General features: G+C 39.8%; 2 protein-coding genes across 4 annotated transcripts; one reads left to right on the top strand and one right to left on the bottom strand.

Moving 5' to 3' along the window:
* The first annotated feature begins 209 nt into the window (after nucleotides 1-209).
* LOC108262946 (L-threonine ammonia-lyase) lies at nucleotides 210-12,019 on the top strand. Its single transcript, XM_017463291.3, has 11 exons — nucleotides 210-865; nucleotides 3,211-3,556; nucleotides 4,002-4,118; nucleotides 4,819-5,060; nucleotides 5,480-5,645; nucleotides 7,237-7,336; nucleotides 7,561-7,636; nucleotides 8,578-8,703; nucleotides 9,139-9,306; nucleotides 11,340-11,397; nucleotides 11,617-12,019. Exons 1-11 carry the CDS (start codon nucleotides 762-764, stop codon nucleotides 11,713-11,715), a joined length of 1,602 nt encoding a protein of 533 aa, XP_017318780.1. The 5' UTR covers nucleotides 210-761; the 3' UTR covers nucleotides 11,716-12,019.
* Nucleotides 12,020-15,334: 3,315 nt separating this feature from the next.
* tmem254 (transmembrane protein 254) lies at nucleotides 15,335-24,474 on the bottom strand. 3 transcript variants are annotated; one of them, XM_017464873.3, is made up of 4 exons: nucleotides 24,257-24,465; nucleotides 18,727-18,830; nucleotides 18,575-18,634; nucleotides 15,335-16,899 (listed from the first exon to the last, which is right to left on the bottom strand). In XM_017464873.3, exons 1-4 carry the CDS (start codon nucleotides 24,341-24,343, stop codon nucleotides 16,776-16,778), a joined length of 375 nt encoding a protein of 124 aa, XP_017320362.1. In that variant the 5' UTR covers nucleotides 24,344-24,465; the 3' UTR covers nucleotides 15,335-16,775. The 3 variants fall into 3 exon arrangements, with proteins under 3 accessions (XP_017320362.1, XP_053535766.1, XP_053535765.1); XM_053679791.1 differs by lacking the exon at nucleotides 15,335-16,899 and adding an exon at nucleotides 16,907-17,068 and having other exon boundaries at nucleotides 24,257-24,474; XM_053679790.1 differs by lacking the exon at nucleotides 15,335-16,899 and adding an exon at nucleotides 19,699-23,417 and having other exon boundaries at nucleotides 18,600-18,634; nucleotides 24,257-24,397.
* Nucleotides 24,475-26,255: the final 1,781 nt, after the last annotated feature.

Below are 26,255 nucleotides of genomic sequence, written 5' to 3'. Positions count from 1 at the left end.
AAATCAGTGCACATTTTTGAAAAGGTTCTTAGACTGAAAATACTTCAGCAATCCATTGGAAAGGACTGATTGTTGTATATATTGTTTAAAAAAAAACTTATTTACTTGTATTGTCAATGCTAAACAAAAAGGGGGATAGAAATTGTGGACTGAAAAAAAGTGTTTTAGACAATTTGACCATTTTAGGACACAATGATGATATTGTTTGTTCCAAAAATTTCTTTTCTCTGTGTTAAACATAATTTGGCTGAGCTCCTTCCCTGTTTGAGAACATACACACAGTTGCAGATATTAACTATCCACAGACAGTAACCGTGTTACAATAGGCACAGTAAGGAGAAAGCAGAAATAGGAAAGGGAAATGAAAAACCATCTTTGCTACACAGTGTAATGCAACGTTCTCTCTTCATGACTATCCAGGCTTTCGTCCATAGCAAAGAGACCTGAGAACCTTGTTTCATAAGCGTTAAGTCTCTATCTATCCAGTTAGAGTGTCTGATCATCCCACGTCACAGCTCAGTTTAAACCGGGACCGAGACAGGAATAGAGCCCAAGGCTTGGCCAGCAGAGGCACAGAGACCAGGAAGAGGCTGGTATTTGTCTATTGGTAATCCCTCCTTAAATAGTCTCACAGACCAAGTTAGGGCCATGCAGTACACCAGAGTGAGGAGACCAGAACGCTGTAACTACTTCTGTAGTTCCTACCCACTAGATAAGAACTGGACCTCTTGCCTCAATAACTCAATAATTCAAGATTCAGAATGAACTTTGCTGCACAGTTTTTCTACACAAACTATGTGGGAGAGAACTTACCAGCACGGAGGGGATTCAGTGACAGTGAGGAGTACGACCCATTCTGGCACAGGTGGGAAATTCTAAATCTCAAACGCATAGAGAGTCTCTAAACCTCAAAGATTCCCAGAAGTAAGGCGTTCCTCTCACTACATCACCTCCTCTAGAGACTCTGTAGTTCTTCCTTTTGTAGTTCTTACCAGCCTTTGTTTCCTCCCTGCCTGTGCTCATACTGACCCGAGAGCTACACCTTCCCAAAAACATCCTGCCCCTGTTTCCTCTATGGAAGGCATTCTCTGTTTCAGGTCCTGTATATACTGTATGGGTATTCACTAGAAGATCTATCTACCCAAAAACATCAACACACATCATCCATCCCCACACTTCTAACGTTAAACCACCAATAAGGGTCACATCTTGACAAGAAACTGCTACTACCAAAGCCTAAACCTTCATCTTTGTCTTCTTGTATCTCATTCTTCCAAGCTCTCCCTGCACTTCCCTAATGGTCCAAAACATAGGACCCTCCTCCTTATTTCCACAGTGTGAGATGTTTACTCCTGTCTTTCTGTTTATAATCTTTCCTGTCACATTATTTACTTAGTTATCTAAACCAAGATTTTAAAATGTGCCTTGAACACCAATGTAGTTCAAAAAAGATGAAAATGGAGAATGCCCAGAAAGGTTATTTACTTAGGCACTGGAGGACAATCTTTTGAAGGACAATGAGAATGTGGTGAGAGGTCAGTTCTGGGAAAAGAGCGGAGCTGACTGGATATTGGGAGAGCTTACATCTTGAAGTGCACCAGACTGGGATCACATTAAAAATCTTGCAACAAACTCATGCTATCTGGTGGTATTTTCTGTGGCTACTATAAGCAATTACTAAAACCAATTGAAGGTTTTTATAAGCATATTTTATGATATCAACACTTTAATCTACTACTCAGCATCACATGAAATTCACAGTGAAATTTACAATAAGACTATCATTATCAGATCAGCATCTGTTATCAGCTCACACTCTGCTATCTCTGGTAAAATATCGATAATGGAATGGGAATAGGAAAAATAGGATCAGTGCATACCTAGGATTATCTCTTCCTTTCATTGTCTTCATAAATCACTGTCTTTATCAAATCTTTCTTGGCAGCTGTTCCAAAGATAGTCACTATTTACAGGTGCAATTTGAATATCGTGGAAAAGTTAATTTTTATTCCGTAATTTAATTCAAAAAGTGGAACTTTCATATATTCTATATTCATTACACATAAAGAGAAAGGTTTCGAGCTTTTTTAAATTTAATCTTGATGATTATGGCTTACAGCTCATGGAAATCAAAAATCCAGTATCCCAAAATATTAGAGAAAGAATTTGTAATACAGAAATGTCGACCTTCTGAAAAATTATTCACTCAATACTTGGTCTGGGCTCCTTTTGCATGAATTACTGCATCAATGCGGCGTGGCATGGAGGCAATCATGGAGGCCTGTGGCACTGCTGAGGTGTTCTGGAAGCCCAGGTTGCTTTGATAACGACCTTCAGCTCTTCTGTATTGTTGGGTCTGGTGTCTCTCATAGATTCTCTATGGGGTTCAGGTCAGGAGAGTTGGCTGGACAATCAAACGCAGTAATACCATCCTCAGAAAACCAGTTACTAGTAGTTTTGGCACTGTGGGCAGGTGCCAAGTCCTGCTGGAAAGGGAAATCAGCATCTCCATAAAGCTTGTCAGCAGATGGAAGCATGAAGTGCTCTAAAATCTCCTGGTAATTGCTGCATTGACTCTCGACTTGAGAAAACACAGTGGCCCAACACCAGCAGATGACATGGCACCCCAAATCATCACTGACTGTGGAAACTTCACACTGGACTTCAAGCAACTTGGATTCTGTTCCTCTCCACTCTTCCTCCAGACTCTGGGACCTTGATTTCCAAATGAAATGCAAAATTTACTTTCATCTTCTCCATGATTGTGTACTGAACCAAACTGAGAGATTAAAGGCTCAGGAAACCTTTGCAGGTGTTTTGAGTTAATTAGCTGATTAGAGTTCTTCTCCGGTCGACATTTCTCTATTATAAATTCTTTATTCTAATATTTTGAGATACTGGATTTTTGATTTTCGTGAGCTATAAGCCATAATCATCAAAGATTAAAACAAAAAAGGTGTGAAATATTTCACTTTATGTGTAATGAATCTAGAATATATGAAAGTTCCACTTTCTGAATTAAATTACAGGGGAAAAAAATAACTTTTCCATGATATAAAATTTTTTTGAGATGCAGCTGTAGTTCGTTTCAAAGGTAGTCACTAATTTATCTTTCCAACCAAATGCATTACATTGTCTTCATTTATAAATGAAAATATCATTCAGGGAATGAAAACTCCACTAACAAAGATCTATATCTTTCTGTATCAGTGATGATCAGCATTTGAGCAGCAACATGAAGACATGCTCAACTCATGATGGCCGGTGCCAAAAAGATGGCATCATCAGCAATGGAGTCCTTACCCGTCGACCTACCCTCATCTGCCCAGAGCGTCTACGAGACTTTGGTGCTGAAGAGTACTTGAATGGAGATGTGAGACCCTTTAAGACCAAAGTGATAGAAGTGCCCAAGATGGCACCTCCTAAACTTTCCATCAAAAGCAACAAGGACTACAAGCCTGCACCCAAGCCTCCTGCTGAGTACCTTGGCTTTGAGGACATCAGTGCAGCAGCATTAAATATCCAACAGTCAGGAATTCAGAAGACCCCCTGCACAGTAGGTCAACCTAACTCCATTTCTAGCAGGATTTGAGAACTGGCCACCTACATGAGTCACATTCTGTATAAACATTTTGACATGATATTCTCTAGCCTGTAAAACCAACAACCAGCCCAACAACTTCATCCAAACAATATTCTGGCGCTACTCAACTTTTTGTCTAAACAGCAAATGTAAACATAAATGGAGGCCAGTTTGTGTTTTAAAAAATATTTTCAGTTTAGAAACATGTTTTTGGAGAAGGAGGAGGGGGGTAGTCTGGGATAGGGTTGTGTTTTGCTGGTTTTCATGCTGTAAAAACTTTAGCTGACTTTATACTTAGAGTCGTTTGGTTTCAGGAAGAATGAAAAGCATTCAGTAGAAAAACATTCAGTGGTCTTGGACAGACAAACCATCATTCAACTCGGATGCAGACCAAACAACTTTTCTTTTTGCTTTCCAGTACTCTAGACTATCCAAACTATATGGTATGGAGATTTATCTGAAGAAAGAGTACCTCCACTACACAGGTTCAGTAAAGGAGAGAGGAGTTCTGTATCTGCTCTCCTCACTAAAACAGGTAAAGATTGCTTCACTTTATTTAAAAAAAAAAAAAAAAAAAAAAAAAAAAAAGAATTGGGTGACTCAGTTTAAATTAATTAGGTGAGAAAAGCAAGTGCAAATTAAACAACCTTTAAAGGCTTCAATAAGCTCACATTAAAGGAAAATCGCAAGGTCCCTGGTTCAATCCTGAGCTCATGTTCTCCCTGTTTCTATGTGGGTTTCCTCTGGGATCTCCAGTTTTCACCAACTAAGCAAAAATATACAGGTAGATACAATGGCTACACTTAAATTGCCCCAGGTGTGCATGGTGCCCTGTGATGTGTTCCTGCCTCACACCAGTGTTACCAGGATAGACTCTGGATCCACTGCAACTCTGAGCAGGATGAAGTGGTTCCTGCGAATGAATAAATAATATACAAAGAACTCATTACACCTGCTGTGTAGCAGCCTGCAATCATTATATCAATCCACAATCTTCCAATATGCCAGCAGTGCACCCCGAGGGTCAAAAATCTGTTGCCATTCATTATGGATCAAACCATTTTGCCCCAATTTCAGACTTACCAATACTCCAAGCATATCCTTAAGATGTATTTTAAAAATTAGGAAACCTTCAATTAGGCTTAGGTTTAAACCAAATTGACACAATTCTTTATGCAATTTTTTACATAAATAAAAGGCTACAAAATTTCTGAAAGTTTTGCATATCTTTGCAGGACCAGCAGAAGAAAGGTATCATTGTGGCCACAGACTGTAACTTCTCCATGGCGGTGGCTCACCATGCAGTGGGGCTGAGAATCCCAGTCTTTGTCATAATGCCTGCGAACATTTCCCCACCACGGCTGCGCATGTACCGGGACTATGGGGCCATGGTAATATCCTACGGCAGCACGGCACGAGACTCACAAAACCATGCCCGCCATCTGGCCAAGGAGAACGGCTACCTCTGCCTAGAGGAGTGAGTACCTAGTTGCTTTTTCTCATCCATCTGTTCTACTGCATCTCAGCATGCAGTATCCCAATCATTATGATGCCAGCAGCCTCAGTTAGGTGTATGAGAAATCAAGTGGCTTTCTTCTCTCATTTATATCAAAAATACACACACATATACATATATCTATCTATCTATCTATCTATATTTTTATATATATATATATATATATATATATATATATATATATATATATACACACACACACACACACACACACACACACACATATATATATATATATATATATATATATATATATATATATATGAGTGTGAATTAGCATTTTAGCACTGAATAATGTGGCTTAGTGTTTTCTTTTTTTTGGTGTTCATGCAAGCATTGATTCATCCACCTATCCATCTGTCTCCCTCTCCACCTTGCAGGGATGACAGTGTAGTGTACCTGGCAGGTTTGGGTTCAGTAGGCGTAGAACTCCATGATCAAGTGCCCAAGCTGGACGCAGTCATTGTGCCTGCTGGGGGACAGAGCGGAGTGCTGGTTGGGACTGCAGCTGCCATCAAACACCTAAACCCTCGCATCTCAGTCATAGTATGTTTGAACAAGGTTCTATCCACTATACACACAGTCAATTTTGTTATTTATGTCCTTTGAGGCTTACTCTTATGTGTTATCACGGATTCTGAGATTACAGATGGTTTACAGTCAAATTAATGAGCACTAAATGAGCACCACATGTACAGTGTTGTGAAAAAGTATTTGCCCAATCCTGATTTCTTCTGTTTTTGTGTATCTCATACTCAATAGTTTTAGATCGTCAAACATAATGCAACATAAAACAAAGGCAACCTGAATAAACACATAATACAGTTTTTTAATTTTGGTTTCATTTTATTAAAGCAAAAACAAATATCCAACACCTACAGCCACTGTGAAAAACTAATTGACCCCCTTAAACTTAAAATCTGCTTGTGCTAACTTTAGCAGCAATAACTGCAACTAAATGTTTCCGATAACTGGAGATCAGTCTTTCACTTGCTTCCAGGACTAGGATTTACTCCTATGCTTTGGATCATTGTCTTGCTGCATAATCCAGTTGCGCTTGAGGTTCAACTTACGGACTGAAGACAGGACATTCTCCTTTAGGATTTTCTGCTAGAGAGCAGAATTCATATTTCTCTCAATTACCGCAAGTTGCCCAGGCTCTGAAGCAGCAAAGCATCGCACACCATCCCACTTCCACCACCATGCTTGTCCGTAGCTATGATGATCTTTTTGTGGAATCCGGTGTTTGGTTTACGCCAGATATAACGGGACCTCTGTTTTCCAAACAGTTCCACAGTAGACTCATCAATCCACAGAACATTTTCCCCAAAGGTTTGAGGATCATCAAAGTGTGTTTTGTGAAATTCGTAGTGGTTTTTACTATGCTCTCACTATGGTCCTTTGGAGTCCCAGAGCCATTGAAATAGCTTTGTAACCCTTCCCAGACTGATGTATTTCAATCACCTTCTTCCTCATGATTTCAGGGTAAGACCTTTTAACAAACTTCATGCTGTTGAAAAAGTTCTATTTAAGTGTTCATTTGATTGAACAGGGTTTGCAGTAATCAGGCCTGGTTGCGTCTAGTCCAGCTGAACCCCATTATGAATGCAGTTTCATAGATTTGGGGAATTAATAACTACGGGGGAAAATACATTTTCACACAGGCCCAGTTCATATTGGATAACTTTTTTGCTTCAATAAATAACTATCATTTAAAAACTGTATTTTGTGTTTACTCAGGTCACCTTTGTTTTATCTTAGATTTTGTTTTATTTTCTGAATCTATTTAATATGAGATATTCACAAAAACAGGAGAAATCAGGATGGGGAAAATACTTTTCACAGTAGGTGGCATTTCATTTACTGCTTGCTGAATGAAGAACTGCAGTGAAAATGTGGAAAATGTATAACTTTAATAACTCATGACTCATATAGTTTAAAAAAATTATCTATACATCTGGTAGGGTATATGTTAAATAGGTACGACTATTGTTACTAGACAGATAATTATGTTTAGAGCAAATGATCAATAAAGAGGCATTAATCATATAGCACTGAGCCCAGAGAAAAAAAATGTAGGGGCCATTATCACTGATGAATTATCACATCCAAGAGCTTGTTTTTTTTTCCTTGACAGGGTGTTGAGCCAGAGGAGTTTCCACTTCTGCTACAGTCCCTCAAAATAGATTCTATTGCCACTGATTTCTCCCACAAAACAAATAATAAGCTCTATGGAGGTAAGTCTGTTCTCCGGTCTATTTATATATATATATATATATATATATATATATATATATATATATATATATATATATATATATAAACAATAATAATAAATCTGTCACTTGCTAACAAATCATATTTTATCCTAAATCTTTTCTTCTTTCTCTTTTCACCCTAATATATTTATTATGGGCTGTTCCACATTCAGACATGTCTCATGTCTCGCTTGGTTTCACAGATTTCATGCAGCACTCTTTGGGAGCACACACTTTGCAAATGGCCAAGAAAATGGTGGATAAAATGATCTCTGTTAGGTACAATTTCTGTTTTTTTTTCAAAGTACCAAATTGTTTAAAAAGATGAACAAAAAACAATGAATATCATTTAAGGTATTCTGAAGATTCTAAGAAAACTAGGCTTTAACATTCAATTACATCGTTTGTCTCATTTTTAGACTGTGGCTCACACAATGGGCCTCATTTTCAAGCTGAATGCAAGCTAATTAACTAGTTCACCAAATTTTGTGAAACTCATTGAATAAGTGACTTTAAGGAAAGCAATCCATAAATGAAAACAAATAAGGATAGCCAATAGATGAGGACAAAAGAAATGCTGCTGTGTAAAAGACAGCTACTTTCGGCTCTCTGTGAGTTTAGCCTTTTATGGAATTTTGTGGGGATAACTAAATACAAATTTAGCTCTGACATGAACGCACTGGTACTTTACAGCTGATTGGCTTCAACCAGCCATATCAACATGTGCATGTGAGTAGATTTTGTTCAGCTTGACCAACCAAAACGTTCACACACAGCTTCACAATAAGATTGATCAAAGCGGCCCAACATTCCCAGTTAAAACTAAAACCATAATAGAAACATTTGTTTTAACATTCCTACAGCTACAAATAGTGAAGTAACATGGTAGGAATACATAAGAAGTGCTACATAAGAATGGTTTCAGCAGACCAAGAACACCTGAACAGCCTGAACGTTCTAGAAACCAAAAGTCCCTAGAACCGCAACATTCACAGGAGATACTGCTAATCTAAACTTGTTAGCTTGTTTTCTAAATATCTCCCCTACATAATTTAACTTGCTAGCATTGATGGTGATCTGGTCATTCACATTAAAGATGTATTAACCTGAGTCGGATCAGATCAACAGGCTGACCAGTTTCTTTTTAGAGGTTGGAGCGCATTATGAGTACCATAAATGAAAGCTAAAATCTCGATCATGAATTATTGTTCTTACCACAGAGAGAAAGACAATTTGGTGGCCATGCTGAGGTTTCAGGAGTATGAGCACACCACTGTAGATACAGAGGGAGCCATGGGGCTAGCAGCCATCTTGGCTGGTCAGCTTCCAGAGCTAAAGGGTAAAAGGTGAGCTGCACTACAAACCATTTAATGGCCAGACACTGAGCGTGATCCTGAATTGGATCAGCACTGTAGTGAGATAATGATGTAATGACACTACAGTGTTGTTATACTACACTATAATGCTATTATAAGAAATAACATGCCATTGAAGTGAGAATTATACCTTTATGCTACATGCTAAAGCTATTATAAGACACAACATGCTATCGAAATTCTGTGAAACAATTGTGTTGTTTTTTTATTTTATTTTAATATACTGCAGATTGGATCAACATCATTTTAATAACATCATCCTTTAAGGAGTAAAATAAAATAATATTTTCTAAACAACTCAGTATAGAAGTACCATATCAGGACTATTTCTGTAGCTGTCAACAACTCTGTGTGTGTGTGTGTGTGTGTGTGTGTGTGTGTGTGTGTGTGTGTGGACCCATACAGAGTAGCAGTGGTAGTTGCCAGTGCTAACATGGAGCTGGACTTGGTGAGGGAGTGTGTAGAAAGAGCGCTGGTGCTGGACGACCGCATGAGCCGCTTCAGTGTTCAGCTGGGAGATGGGCCAGGAGACATGGCTAAACTGCTGAATATGCTGGCTCGGGAAGATGTCAGGTCAGAGGAAAAGAGATGGCTTTGCAGCCAGTCTACAGTTAATTATAGTTGTAGAGCAACTTCTTGGGGATTGCCAGCAATAATTTATCTTCAATGATTAATTATCATCATCAGAACCATTCTCATGTGATTGTACAGGGAATAAAAAAGAATAATCTGGTAACCATGAGAAAATATAAGAAACTATCACTAAAACACCCATTAGAGTATCTTAATATGCGTAAATATGATTCTCAACAATTGCATTTGTACATCACTGCCATGCATTTTTATCGCTTCAGGGAAACCATATGTCAGCCTTTGTTTATGTTAATGACTATTTTAGTGTCACACATCAGGCTCTTTATTCGCTTGAGTAAAATATTTATTAAACCCATCCCAGCTTTGAGATATGGATTTATACACTCACTGAGCACTGTATTAGGAACACCTGTACACCTAGTCATTCATGCAATGATCTAATCAGCTAATCATGTGGCAGCAGTGTAATGCATAAAATCCTGTAGATTCGGTCCAGCAGCTTTGGGTAATGTTCACATTAACCATCAGAATGGGGAAAAAAATGTGATCTCAGTGATTTTGACCGTGGCATGACTGGTGCCAGATGGGCTTGTTTGAGTATTTCTATAACTGCTGATCTCCTGGGATTTTCACACACAACAGTCTCTAGAGTTTACCCAGAATGGTACTATAAAACAAATGAATAGTTCAGTATGTTGAACAAATGTGGGTGTTACTTGTGTATATGTACTAATGTGTATATGCACACACTCACATCCTAGATCAGGTTCGCCATGTAGAGGTGTGCACGGGACTGTTTTTTAATCCCACTCCCACCCGTTCCCAAAGGAATTCTGACCGATTGGCTCCCGCAGACCCTCTTGACCAATCCCATCCATTCCTTTAGTACGTTTTCCAATCCCATATGCTCCCACAGAGACTTGACCAAAACATTTACATTTATTCATTCAGCAGACGCTTTTATCCAAAGTGACTTACAAATGAGGAAATACAAGCAAAGCGATATATCAAGGGAAGAACAATACAACTAGTGCTACTGTACACGATTTTTAATTGAGTTCTCGAAAAGCAAAGTGCGCAGAGTAGAGGTGTAAGAGCGAGTAAGGTGTTTTTTTTTGTAATGTGGGGTTGCCATTTTTGGGAGTTACATGCTCACGGAAGAGGTGGGTCTTTAGCTGTTTTTTGAAGATAGTGACAGATTTTGCTGTCCACTACCACAGAAAGTATGCAGAAAGTTAAATCAATCCTACCCACTTCCACAGACAACACTGACCAACCCCATAAACACAACCCTGCTCACTCCTGCAGTTATTACTTGTATTGCATCTGCACACAATATTTTCCAACAAACTTAGTTGGGTCTATTTTCTAAACTATATTAGTCATTTAAACCACCATGATCCTGACCAGGTTAAGGCAGCTACTTAAGATATATGATGGTAAAATGGTAAATGGTGCACTTATATAGCGCTTTTTACACTGTCTCATATTCACCCATTCACACACACACCAGTGGTAGCAGAGCTGCCATGCAAGGCTCTAACTTGCCATTGGGAGCAACTTGGGGTCCAGTGTCTTGCCCAAGGACACTTTGGCATGTGGAGTCACGTGGGCCGGGAATCGAACCACCAATCCTACAATTAGTGGGCAACCCACTCTACCAACTGAGCCACAGCCGCCCCATGAACAGAGTAATTGCATTTCCAACTTTGTGGCAATGGTTTGAGGAAGAACCACATGGGTGTGATGGTCAGGTGTCCACAAAGCTTTTGTCATATAGTGTATAGTACCCATGCAGCTCATGTATGAAGTATGACCATCAACTGTAGTTTAAACACATAAGCGTTGCTTGAATAGAGTGAATAAATATGTTATTGCTTTGTCACTGAAAGAAAAAGAAAATCCAACACAAGAGCTGCACTGAATATGAAAATGCTATTGATTAGACCTGTTTCACAGGGACTAGCTATTTGTTTCACTTGTCACTGATATTTGCACATATTTTTCTTCAGGCTGTTGGATATTTGCCACAGGAGGTACAGTGACAGGATAGATCTCTTCAAAGTACAGGTAAGAAATCTTCTCCTGTGTCAACACTCTATCCCTGTCTTCATTTCCTGTCTGCATTGCGTAACAGAGGCTTAAAAGATGTCAATCATGCTGTCACTTGTACAGGCTTAAGCAGTCAGTCACTCCACAGAACTAAACAGCACACTCGTATCCTATTAACAGTGTTGCTTATTCCGGAAAAACATTTTTTGGCCAAGGCTGTGCTGTGTGTTTGAACAGGTGGAGTGTGTTGTGGAGCTGAGGGATAAGAGTCAGAACTGCCATCTACGCAGGACGCTGTCTGATCTCTACCCCACTCTGCAATGGTTGGATCGGTGAATGTATCATAATGACTGCTGCTCTGATCATGCGTACGCAAACTCATACAAAAATATACATCATCAATACCTTTTACAGACTAAAACACGCATCATCAACAGTTCTTATAGATACACACTTATAGATTCACAGTGTTAATGTGAACTATATATTTCTAATGGTTTATTATGTGTTAAAGTAGATGATTTAATTACAACCCCAATTCCAAAACAGTTGGGACGTTGCGTAAAATGTAAAGAAAAACAGAATGCAATGATCTGCAACTCTCATAAACCCATATGTTGTTCACAATAGAAGATAGAAAACATTAAATGTTTACACTGAGTAAATGAAAGAAGAAGAAAAAAATTTTTTAAGAAAAAAATTAAGCAATTTTTATTTTTATGGCCGCAGCACGTCTCAAAAAAGTTGGGACAGGGGCAGCAAAAGGCTGGAAAAGTAAGTGTTACTAAAAACAAACAGCTGGTGGTTAATTGGCAACAGGTCAGTAACATGATTGGGTATAAAAAGAGTATCTTAGAGAGTCTTTCAGAAGTAAAGATGGGCAAACGTTCACCAATCTGCAAAAAACTGTGTCTACGGTTTGTGGAACAATTTCAGAATAATGTTCCTCAATGTGAAATTGTGAAGACTATGAATATCTCATCATCTACATTACAGAATATCATCAAAAGATTCTGAGAATCTGGAGAAATCTCTGTGCACAAGGGACGAGGGTGAAAATCAATATTGCATGCCCGTGATCTTCGGGTCCTCAGGCAGCACTGCATTAAAAACAGGCATGATTCTGTAATGGAAATCACTGCATGGGCTGAGAAACACCTCTAGAACTCATTGTCTGTGAACACAGTTTATCGTGCCATCCACAAATGCTGGTTAAAGCTCATACAATCATATCAATGAAGAAGCTGTATGTGAACATGATCCAGAAACGCAGCCGTCTTCTCTGGACCAAAGCTCATTTAAAATGGACTGTGGCAAAGTGGAAAACTGTTCCGTGGTCAGACGAATCGAAATTTTAAATTCATTTCGGAAACCATAGACGCTGCGTCCTCTAAACTAAAGAGGACTAAAGAGGAGATGAACCATCCGGCTTTTTCAGTTCAAAAGCCTGCATCTCTGATGGTATGGAGGTGCATTAGTACCTATGGAATGGGCAGCTTGCTCATCTGGAAAGGCATCAATGCTGAAAGGTATCTACAGGTTTTAGAGCAACATATGCTTCCATCCAGATTCCATCCCATCTTTACTTCTGAGATACTCTGCCTCTCTAAGATACTCTTTTTATACCCAATCATGTTACTGACCTGTTGACAATTGCAAAATGCCAGTTGCAAATTGTTCCTCCAACCTTTTGTTGCCCCGATCCAACCTTTTTGATGCGTGTTGCGAACATCAAATTCAAAATTACCTTATTTTTTCTTAAAAATGTAGTGTACACATTTGATATGTTTTCTATGTTCTATCATGAATAACATATGGGTTTATGAGCTTTGCAAATCATTGCATTGTTTTTATTTACATTTTACACAGCGTCCCAACTTTTTTCGAATTGGGGTTGTAGAACAAAAAGATTAAGAGGCATTTGTTCATTTTCCTCTGTGTATAATGAATAAAGGGCAAAGGCACGATAAGCACTCCTATGCTGCAGATGTACAGGCAGATTAGATGTACAAAGAATATAAAGCATTGAAAATCACTCTTACTGTGTTGTATGTTGTTTACCAACCACTAAACCCCACGTATTGTTATATTAGAATTCATAAAAGAGAGTCATTTATCTGCAGTGTTCCTAATATACACTCACTGGCCACTTTATTAGGAACACTTGTATATTCATGCAATTATCTAATCAGCCAATCATGTGGCAGCAGCACAATGCTTAAAATCATGCAGACGCAGGTGAAGAGCTTCAGTTAACATTCACATCAAAACATCAGAATGAAGAAAAAGTGTGATCTCTGATTTTGATTATGGTATGGTTGTTGGTACCAGATGGACTGGTTTGAGTATTTCAGAAACTGTTGATCTGGGTTTTTTCACACCGAACAGTCTCTAGAGAATGGCGTGAAAAAGAAAAAAAACATCATGTGAGAGGAGGGTCTGCAGGCTGAAAGACCTTGTTGATGAGAGATCAGAGGAGAGTGACCAGACTGGTTTGAGCTGACAGGAAGTGTATAGTAACTGCATGAATGCACACCTAATAAAATCGCCAGTGAGTATATATATTATGAAGGCTGATTGAGTGAGAGAGAGAGAGAGAGAGAGAGAGAGAGAGAGAGAGAGAGAGAGAGAGAGAAAGAGAATATCCTATTTTCTCCTTGCTGACTGTGTATTTCATCCTTGTTAATAAGGCTTATGACTGTAACTCACTCCATGATGACCTTTTAATACTGTGTGATATGCAGAGTGAACGACACCCTCCATGAGCTGTCATTAGCTCTTCCATCCATCACTTGAACTGTTAAACACAGTTTGTCTCCTATCCTGGTGTGTGAACATTAGCTCTCTGCCACATCACACAAATAAATGGTCTATGTTAAAACCTGCTGCAGAGGGAGACGCGTGTTAAGATGAATCGTGGAACAAAAGTGGTGCAGCAAGGACTGCACGCTCTTCAGTAAAGACCGGAGGGAGTGCTTGGAGAGAGAGAGAGGTGATTAGTGCAGGCTAATCTTTTAAGTCCATTAGCTAAGGTCGCTCCGTCCCATAGATCCACAACCAAGGACCAGGATATGAGACATCCTAAAATAGTAGAACAGACTAGTTACTGTAGTCTTCTCAGAGTTGAAGATTTGGAGTAAGAGAGCTATTATCTTCGTCATCATATGCGATGCAAACGTGCCTGGCTTATCTGTGTTAACTGAGAAAGTGCATGAAAATATTCATGCATTCATGCGAGTCTCTAAAAGGTCATTTGCTTTTCTCTCGTGAAATACCAACTGACGTCAAGATAAGTCTAAATGATACTTAGCAATAAGCCAAACTAATGCTTTTAAATTCATTATTGTTAAAGCTAGCTGATTTAGCAAGGCTGAAGCAGAGAGGAATGTGGTAAGCTCTCAACCTTGCAGAAAAATGAGCAGGGTTAAGCTTATTGATGGCTCACATTCAGTAAGTATGGCTTAAAGCTAATAGCAAAACTCTGAAATGTTTTTCAAAAATCAAGGCTGGAACACTCGACCTTGATTCTGCAAAGAAATTAAACAGTTGGTACACCATTTTAGTTACTTTTATGAATAGATAGATTAATACATTTTTCACTGAATAAATTACAAAACAAAATAGTTTATATGCTAGGCCCACAGGTCATATTCTAAATCTAAGAATGATGTTCAGTTTCCTGTCATGCAAATGCTACAAGATATGTGTGAAGGTCTGGGAAATCCCATGAGATGTTGCTGCGGCTGAATTCTAGCCAATTGGGGGTTGTAAACCAGTTTAACAAATGGACTGGTTAAAAAGTCAGTCAGTCAGCCTAAAGAGGTCTAAAACCTTGCTATCCAAGTGTGCTTTCCTCACACAAGGAATGTCGGGCTTTGATCAAGTTTTTGGATAGTTATGTAACAAAAGTTACTTCCAGCTTATGACGAAGTCATAAACATTAAAATGCCAAGACTACTTGTTAAATAACTGCTTTAATTAAAAAAAAAAAAAAAAAAATCACACCACATGAGTAATAATTAGAACAGTTGATATTATTAAAAATCCACAGCATACAAGCTCTAAAATAAAAATTAAATAAATCTCATTTAATTCATTCATTCTTCAAATAAACATATTCAATAAGTTCAATTCTTCTTCAATGCAAAGAATACTGTGTATCACACATCAGTAAAACCTGTAACCTTATGTTTATGTTTCACTCTAGCCACTGTGCTGTGATTAATAGCAGATGTCAATCTTGTGCCCTGTTGTGATATAGCCTGGACTACGTGACTCAGATTCGGCAGGAAATCTAACATGAAAATGCACCAAATAGTTTGCATTTTGTTTTTTAAATGTTTAAACAAACGTTTGTCTGATTGTTCACTCTGAAGGTGACGCAAATTCAGTTCTATGAGTAATTGAGGGCATTTTGGAAAACACTCCAGTTAAGACCAGCCTCAGCCAGTTTAATATTGGACTTCTTGGAAGAAGCTGACCTACATAACAGAGTAAACACAAGAAGGAGTTCTTATCAAAAGGGCTGCTTAACAACTTACTTTAATAACAGATGTTAATTAAATACTAAACTAAGTATCAATTGTCTAGTATAAAACTTTTTTTTCCTTTTCAGTAAAGAGTTGATCACGGGTAAAATTATATAACAGCAGATTAGAGATAGAAACCTTTTCATGTCAGTATGGCTGACTGTCATTGTGTTCAAGCTTGTCTGATAACACAAAGGCATTTGAAGCAATTGTGCTCAGTACAATTTTAAAACAACTTCCTACTCATGTTTGCCAATTTTATCCCGATGTTTGACATATCCCATTTTTCATTCAGGTGGCCCGTTCTCTAATCTTTGACAGCACCAATAATCTGTGTGGGTGAAGGCATAGTTTATAGTCTGTGAATCATGTCTCTGTGAAATTGCTAACTGCCAAACGAAAATGATGAAACTCCCACCCAATGAGAGCGTAAACTCCAAGTCACAGTCAGTTATGGACAATGGTATGCACCATTATGTGTACATATCAACAAATGATTAAACCCTGCAAACTGGGTATGAGTGGAAGGCACATTTTGAAGGCTCTGAGACTGGGTCTGCAACTGGGAAGAGCAGCTACATGAAGCTAGTCGTTCTAGCTTATATATGGTGGTTATTATTCAAGTCTTCCTTTTAAAAAAAATATTACTCTTGTAAGGAATGTTGCTGTAAGAGGTTGTGTTACTGTCCAGAATTCTCACCGTCATATCAGGTCCTGTTTCACAGAGCTGTGTAGCCATGTTCTACATCAGATTGATCTGTTTTTGAAATATGGTCCACATGTTTGTGTTTGATTAAAAGGCTCTAATCCTGATTTATCCATTGGAAAATAGTGTTGTATTTCAGAACAGTGCAGGTCTGCAGCTGCTTAGTGCCGTTTGGCACGACCGCCTGCCTTGTATTTGAGGAGCAAACCCAGTGATGCAAAGCCAAACAAAAGAGTCTGAACAAACCACAGGAGCCGTGTTGATGGACTGTCGATGCCTTTATCACTGCAGAGAGTGAGACAGACACAAAAACAATGGTTAGGAGTTACAGTGATGTGAAAATGCTGGAACACCAGAAGATAATGTGGCACTCCACTGCCTCCGTGTGGCAGACAATTTAAAAAGAACCTGCTCCAGTTTCAGATTAACATTCAGCTTGGATATGTACTGTGTCCTGTTTAAGAAAAATCATCTTTATACACTTTGTCCACTTTAACAGGAACATCGGCCTATTTTGTGGCAGCAATGCAATGCACAAAATCATGTAGATACAGGTCTTCAGCTAATGTTCATATCAAACCTCAGAATGGGAAAAATGTGATGTCAGTGGCATGGATATTGGTGTCAGATGGGCTGGTTCGAGTATTTCAGAAACTGCTGATCTCCTGGGATTTTCATGCACAACAGTATCTAGAGTTTACACAGAATAGTGCAAATAAATAAATAAATAAAAGCATCCAGTAAGCTGCAGTTCTGCGGGCAGAAATGCCTTTTTGATTAGAGATCAGCAGAGAATTCCCAAACTGGTTCAAGCTGACAGAAAGGCTACAGTAACATCAAGTGACATTTTTCAAATCTTAAACTGTCCAGTTTTGGTGAGCCTGTGCCTACTTTAGTCTCAGATTCCTGTTCTTGGCTGACTGGAGTGGAATTGTGCTGTTGGAGGCCATCCACATCAAGGATTGACATGTTGTGCCTTCTGAGATGCTTTTCTTCTCACCACGCTTGCAAAAGCTGTTTTTTTGTGTGTTTTTGTTTACTACTTACCATAGCCTTCCTTTCTGCTAAAACCGGTCTGGCCATTCTCTTCTGACCTCTCTCATCAATGAGATATTTCTGTCCACAGAACTGCTGCTCATCGGATGCGTTTTGTTCTTCACGTCATTCTGTGTAACTCTAGAGACTATTGTGTGTGAAAATCCAAGATCAGCAACAGTTTCTGAAATATTCAAACCAGCCTGTCTGGCACCAACCACCATGCCATAGCCCCCCCCCACCCCCCCAGTCTAATGTTTTATGTGATCATTACCTGAAGCTCTTGACTTGTATCTGATTGATTTGATGCATTACGCTATTGCCACATGATTGGCTGATTGGAATGTACAGGAGTTCCTACTAAAGTGGCTGTTGGTTGTATACAATATAATAATAGACAAAATGACCTGAAAGTATAACATAGGATTATGATCTTTATGATCGTGTTCATTAGATGTAGGAGCAAGCATCTAAAATATAATGGTTATCATCATCTTCATGTTTTTTTCACATTTAGCAAAACAAAAAAAAATTGTGAGTCAAACAGTACATACATATGCTTCCTTAAATCCACTGAATCCGAATAATATCTGTTTAAGACAAATTCTACCACAGCACTGTTGAATTTCTAATTCTGATGGGTTAGATAGTGCCGACTAATTTTCTATAATAGTAGTTCTGGCTGAATTACAGGTGTATATTATAGTGGTCATTCTATTATAATACATAATCATTACTATGGTAACAATTAATGCAAGTATAAGAGGAATGAAACACATCGGGACATGCAGTTAACCACACCACCTAGTCGTTAATTATTTTCCTATAACAGCATGCCTCAGCATGTTTTATTCCTTGCCTAGACCATACACCTTTATCTCCTAAGGTCCCCCGCCTTTACCATCATATTTTCAGTACTGCTTACCTGCATACTTTCAGTGCCACCAGAGCTTCACACAGATGGACAGCCCAAGCAAGCCACCATCTGAAACACACCCAACCATGACACACATAAAATCACAGTTTTCATAGAGAGGGTCTGATAAAGAACAGCATGTGTACAGACGAGAGACTCACCCCGTGTACATGAAACTGTGGTATTCTTTGACGAGATACTTCGTCAGAGCACCGAGTGGACCCAAAATGTCATACGGGAGTTGCTGTGGCCAAAACACAGCCCACTGAAAAACACAAAATGTGATATCAGCTACTATCATACTCTTCTACTCAGTGTATAAATGTAATGCAAGTACAACCGCAATTCCGGACAAATTGGGACAGTATGGAAAATGCAAAAAAAAAAAAAAAAGGCATTTGAAAATTCAGTTCACCCTGTACTATACTCAAAACACATTATTTGATGTTTGACTCTATGAATGCAAGTTCTTTTTGAAAATATACACTCATTTCAAATCTGATGACTGCAACACACTCCAAAAAAAGTTGGGACAGTCGACTGTTTAGCACTGTGTAACATCACCTTTTCTTTTAATAACACTTATTAAGCGTTTGGGCACTGAAGACACCAGTTGGTTACGTTTAGCAAGCGGAATTTTCCCCCATTCATCCATTATGCATTTCTTCAGCTTGTCACATCACTATTAGTCCTAAACTGCCCCGTCCCACCTTTTTTGGAGCGTGTTGCATGCATCGATTTCAAAATCATTGTTTACCTTAAAATTATTATTTAAAAAACAAAACAAAACAAAAAAACACTATGCAGTTGATTAAAACATCAAGTACCTTGTCTCTATACGTTTTTTTTGTTGTTTAAATACAAGTCAAAGTACACTTACAAAAACCACTCCTGTTTGGTTTTATTAGCATTTTCCATACTGTCCCAACTTTTTCCAGAATTGGCGTTGTATATATAAGCAAGTGATATCGTTAACGTATAGTAACTCCAGGAGGTATTATCGGTTAACCGTTTGGTCTTGATCACAGAGATGGCTGGTATGAATGGCTCCCGGTCTTTCAAAAAATGAAAATACATCAATATACGGTTTCATTCCAAATGAGTGTATTTGCTGTTTGCGAATGTCCAATTACTTTGAATTTTTGGTGGAACCAAGTGCAACAGCACCACTTCCGGTCCTAAGAAAAACACACAACTGTATGAAGAAGCGAGGCTGGGGCTGAATCCTTTCTAACGCAGACTGTAGATTCATGAATCCTATACGTGTCAGTCGTGTAAGGTGAGTACACAGATTGAAAAACACCCTCTAGGTCTGATGTACATTTGGGCTTTTTTTTTTTTTTCCATCCAGCTTCACTGAGCCATCTGTAACACATCATCAGTAGTAACTGATGTGAAATACATTTGCAGGTGTGATGAACATAAACAAGGTGGATTGCTTATTTTGCTTTATAATACCTTTGAAAGAGAAACTAAAAGAAATAGATTAAGCACACATTGGACAATCAGTGTACAAATTACACACAGGACACAACAGAAACGGTTTAGTGTTGACGGCAAGGGTTATAACTTTTCTGTTTACCATGTTTGGTATTCAGAGCAAACACGGCAAGAAGCCAGTAGAGCATTACAGACTTGAAACAGCTGGCTATCTGCCTTTAAGAGTGTGTGTGTGTGTAATACTTTATACACTTCATCCTTATTATTACATCAGTGAGACTGTGATATAATGCATTGCTCAACCTTAATAGCTTCATTCTCAAGGAACTGAAACATATTAGATTTGAACCCTTCCATCTAATATCAGCCAGCCATTACTGCTGGTTAATATTTAATCTACAATTGCTTGTCATATTGTTAGCTATCGCTGTTGCAGGGCCCTATAAATGACAAACTACTGCTTTAATAGCTGTAGGCTAGGCCATTTTAGTTTAAATTCTAATGCAAGTCATAGAAGAGAGACATTGGCTATAAATGTTTCATGTTAAATAATGTTTAAGGTTTTTGAGTTTTAAATCCAACCTGAAAAGTTTGTAGCCAACTTGTCATTAAAATTCAAACTAAAATGGCCTACTCTCTAGATATTAAAAAGGGGTAGTTTGTCTTTTTTTAGAACCCTCAACTGCCTCAAAGGCAAATTGCGGTTGCTAAACATTGACGAGCCTTCTCCTTCTTCCCAAACGAGCACTCCGTTGAAACCACGGCTCTGTTCAGGATCATTTCTTTGCCTGAAATAATGTAAATAGAAGCCTGAACTGAACAGAATAGACTGGTCCATTATATAGCAGTAATGCGAATCACGGGTTTTCTCATACATCATTCCCAACTGTACTTACTCGCACATGTTTAACATTAAAAAGAAAGAAAACATTCAGCAGGTGCAGCCAGAATCTACTTCCTGAACACAGTAATTATACAATCACAAGTGTGCTGTGTTTAGCCATTAGAAACAGTGATCTGGGGAGACTGTTCCCGGGAGTGATCACAAAGAGAACAACACCTGTTGAGGCTCAGCTCAGCCAGTACGTGAGCTACAAGATTGTAAGCATGATGGTACTCAAGCAGTAATTGTGTGAAAGTTGAAGCTTTGGCACTGTATCTGCTTGAGCACAGTGTACAGATGGTAAGAAAGACTCCAGAGATTGTTGCATATGAAAAAGCCCAGATAAGCATTTTCTGAAATACTTAAACAACCCGTCTGGCACATACAACAATGACATGATCAGTGTAACAGAGATCACATTTGATCCCCTTTCTGATGTTTGATGTGAACATTAACTGAAGTTCTTGCCCTATATCTGTGTGATTTTATGCACTGCACAAAATATTCTGCTGTCACAGAATTGGCTGATTGGATAATAGCATTAATGAGCAGGGATACAGGTGTTTCTATTAAAGTGACCAGCAAGTGCATTTGCATATAATTTACTAGAACACAGAAATAAATGCTCCAGGGCCCGCGACGCTGGCTGCGTTTTGTGTAAAACAGGTTTTATGGTCATGAAAATTTTAGGTGAAATGCACTACATGAACCTGTCCAGACCAATGAACCTAACCATTTGCTAGCACTTAATTATGGGACGCAGGTTCAGTGCAAAATCAAATGCTGCGTCCCAATTCGCCTACTTATACTATGCACTAAAAGTATGTAGAAAATTTATTTATTTATTTATTTTAAAGTATGCAAGTAGTGGGCCATACTACCATGTCCTGTAACGGAAGAGAACGTTGTTGCCTAGTTACGCACACTGTCATCACCGTAAACACACTTCAGTGCATTTCATCATTATTCCTTATATAATTAAATACTATATAATTTAATTTACCATTCCCTTGGTTTATTTTTCCACCTCTCTAAATGTTTTACACTCATCTGCCATGCTTGCAGGTTGAATTCCAAGTGGGAGGAGGAGGAGGCGGCACTACTCACCTCCAGGTGGGAGGAAGAGGAGGCGGCACTACTCACCCCCAGGTGGGAGGAAGAGGAGTCGGCACTACTCACCTCCAGGTGAGAGGAGGAGGAGGAGGAGGCACTACTCACCCCCAGGTGGGAGGAAGAGGAGTCGGCACTACTCACCTCCAGGTGAGAGGAGGAGGAGGAGGAGGCACTACTCACCCCCAGGTGGGAGGAGGAGGAGGCGGCACTACTCACCTCGAGGTGGGAGGAGGAGGAGGCACTACTCACCTCGAGGTGGGAGGAGGAGGCGGCACTACTCACCTCGAGGTGGGAGGAGGAGGACGCGGCACTACTCACCTCGAGATGGGGGGAGGAGGAGGCGGCACTACTCACCTCGAGATGGGAGGAGGAGGAGGCGGCACTACTCACCTCGAGATGGGAGGAGGAGGAGGCACTACTCACCTCGAGGTGGGAGGAGGAGGAGGCACTACTCACCTCGAGGTGGGAGGAGGAGGAGGCGGCACTACTCACCCCCAGGTGGGAGGAGGAGGAAGCGGCACTACTCACCCCCAGGTGGGAGGAGGAGGAGGCGGCACTACTCACCCCCAGGTGGGAGGAAGAGGAGGCGGCACTACTCACCCCCAGGTGGGAGGAAGAGGAGGCGGCACTACTCACCTCGAGGTGGGAGGAGGAGGAGGCACTACTCACCTCGAGGTGGGAGGAGGAGGCACTACTCACCTCGAAGTGGGAGGAGGAGGAGGCGGCACTACTCACCTCCAAGTGGGAGGAGGAGGAGGCGGCACTACTCACCTCCAGGTGGGAGGAGGAGGAGGAGGAGGCGGCACTACTCACCTCCAGGTGAGAGGAGGAGGAGGCGGCACTACTCACCTCGAGGTGGGAGGAGGAGGAGGCGGCACTACTCACCTCGAGATGGGAGGAGGAGGAGGCACTACTCACCTCGAGGTGGGAGGAGGAGGAGGCGGCACTACTCACCCCCAGGTGGGAGGAGGAGGAAGCGGCACTACTCACCCCCAGGTGGGAGGAGGAGGAGGAGGAGGCGGCACTACTCACCTCGAGGTGGGAGGAGGAGGAGGCGGCACTACTCACCTCGAGATGGGAGGAGGAGGAGGCGGCACTACTCACCTCGAGATGGGAGGAGGAGGAGGCGGCACTACTCACCCCCAGGTGGGAGGAGGAGGAGGTGGCACTACTCACCTCCAGGTGGGAGGAGGAGGAGGAGGAGGCACTACTCACCCCCAGGTGGGAGGAGGAGGCGGCACTACTCACCTCCAGGTGGGAGGAGGAGGCGGCACTACTCACCTCCATTTGGGAGGAGATGGCGGCTCTACTCACCTCCAGGTGGGAGGAGCTTATGCCGCAAATAGGCAGGATTTCAGAAATGGGCAGAATTTAGAAGTGATTGCAAGTATGCAAAATCCCCAATCACACCCAGTGCTAGGGGGAAAAAGAAAAAAAAAAAAGCTTTGGGACACTCATTTCAACATACTATGATTTGGGACACACTGATTGTAATCTGGGATACTATTTAGGACGAATTGGGACACAGCAAAGGTAGTCCCTGCTGGAAAACAAACAAACAAACAAACAAATAAATAAATAAATAAAACCCTCATAGAATTTGTAATGGTTTTAAAGGAAACTGTAATGATCCCTGTGAGTCTCTACCATTTGAATTTCTGTTCTAAGCCCTAACACCCCCCCCCCCCCCGACACACACACACACACACACACACACACAAGAACTACTATTCATCCACTGCTGCCTATTATTTCACTAAAGCTGCCATTCAGGGGTTTTGTTTTCACTGTTAGCCAGAGTAACGTTATATAACTTACACAAATGAACAATGTAGGACTATAAACTTGCAGCACAGCTAGACTTTGTCCCGTAAAGCAGATTAAATCCTTCACACACACACACACACACACACAAACTCAAACTCAACACGTTGTTTATCTGAAATGTGATAAAACACTCTTCACCTTTACTCCACACAACCGCCACACTACGTTACTACAATTACACACTTCACAAAACCCAGCAAACTACACCATCCCGAAACCTGCCACGTCACAACCTGAACTACAACTATATTTCGGCATTACACTTATTTATTTATTTATTTATTTTTACCTACTGGCGTTAATATTAGCCACTGATAAATAGAAAACGAATAATTCCCATGAGTCAGAGCCACTTATTATAATGTATGGATGTATTAAGTATTGCACAGACTTTTAACTTGTATTCCCGGTAATGAAAGCTTACTTACTGTGTAGTAGCCCATGGACAGAGTTACAGTTACTATCCAGAACAGACTGGACCTCCTGAAATATGAACTGCTATCACTTTTAGCCATTTTGTAACACGTTCAAGTTTCCCCCAGTATAAAGTCTGAAACACACTCCGACAGCTTGACAAACAGAGCTACTGTGGTGTAAAGCGGTCTCTTTAACAGCAACCGGAAACGACGCTTTCAAAATAAAAGTCTCAAATTCGTTATATGTGCGTTTAAGTAATATAAAATACGAGTCTGTATTGGATGCAAGTGTAATACTAAGTATAACCGACAATCACTTTCCAATTTACAAACGTAGGATAATTTCAATATTAATAGGATCCCTGCTGGGGGTAAAAACCCAACAGAAACCCTCAGAATTTGTAATGGTTTTATTGGTTATAATGGAAATTGTATTATTATTACTACTGGAAACTGCAATGGTCGCTGTAGGTCTTTACTGATGATTTGTTGCCTTCTACTGGTGACACGTTATGGCTAGTCGATACCATGGTTAGTCGATAACCATCCGTTAACCAGTAGTGGTTTTAATGGTTAACTGATGGTTTGTAAAGGTAGGGTTAGTGGAAACTATTAGAATTTCTGATGGTTTCTAATTTTTTCCAGCAGATCCTAAGAGTAAACATATAGAGACACTTCAGATTTTTCCTGTTGTCTAATATTCATGCTTTTTTTTGTAGAACCACTCATTATTATTAAATACTGAACACTATATGCCTTGAAAATAGAAAAGGCACAACAAAACAAATAAAAAAATAAATTATCAGCTCTAATCAGATCTACCACCGAAACAGAAGAAAACGAGGTTACAGTGGGCTAAAGAGAAGCGATCCTGGAGTGTGGATGATTGGAGGAAAGTGATATTCGGTGATGAAATCAAGAATCTGCATTGGCCAAGGAGATGATGCAGGAACTTGTCTGGTGCAGTTCTAATGAAACAAAGACGACTGCCTGAAGAAAACAATCAAATTTTCCCACTCATTTATGATATGGGGTTGCATGTCAGGTAAAGGACCAGGAGAGACCTAAATAGTTAATGCACAGGTATACACTGAAATAATGGACACACTTCTCATTCCATCGATAGAAAATAGGTTGATAGAGTTATCTGCATCTTGCCACAGAGCAGAGTGAGAGTGATGATTCCATCATTTTTGCCAGGGGTTGTAGTTAAACAAAACATGTTAACACTACACCAGTAATATCTAGAATTTACACTAGACCCACAGCTTATCGACCACCATGCTCCACTGTACAACTAAGGTGAAAATGGGGGCATATTTACTACATTGGATTGAAGTTAGACCTGTATCTATATGACTAAGAAATGCATAGGATGTTGCCCTTTCATACGACTCAATGATTGAAATTGTATTGCTACAGAATAGAAAGACAGCCATCCACTTGTGTGCTTCCTACTTTGTGGCAACAATTTGGGGAAGAACTACATATGGATTTGGCCATATAGCACATGTTGAAAAACGTTGATGGAGCAGAAAGACAAGACGGGACGCTAAGGACATTTGTACTGTTAGGAGATCTAAGCTCATGTCAGTTCTTCTTAAAATGAATTTTTTAATGAATATTTTCAACAATTGTATATACACTAAACAGATATACAGTCCCCACCAAAAGTACTGGAGCAGCAAGGCCAATCCTTTTGAGTTTGCGGTAGATTTAAGACATATGGGTTCGAGTTCAAAATATGAAGGAGATGATTGATCAGAATTTCAGCTTTCATTTCCTAACATATACATCTAGGTGTGTTAAATGTAGAACATGGAACCTTATGCTTGAACTTACCCATTTTTTTCAAGTGATCAAAAATATTGGAACATGTAACTGAAAGGTGTTTCTTGTTGTCCAAGTGTGCCCTGTTAAATTAGTTGATTGTGTAGAGTTAATAGCTCTGAATGTCTATTCTAGGTTTGAGCCCTGGGTTTCACCCATGAAGACTGCATTTGTTGTTAAA

This window comes from Ictalurus punctatus, chromosome 3 (genome assembly GCF_001660625.3).
Source record: "Ictalurus punctatus breed USDA103 chromosome 3, Coco_2.0, whole genome shotgun sequence".
NCBI classification, from domain to species: Eukaryota; Metazoa; Chordata; class Actinopteri; order Siluriformes; family Ictaluridae; genus Ictalurus; species Ictalurus punctatus.
The sequence above is the reverse complement of the archived record's forward strand: the minus strand, read 5'-3'. Positions and strand labels throughout refer to the sequence as shown.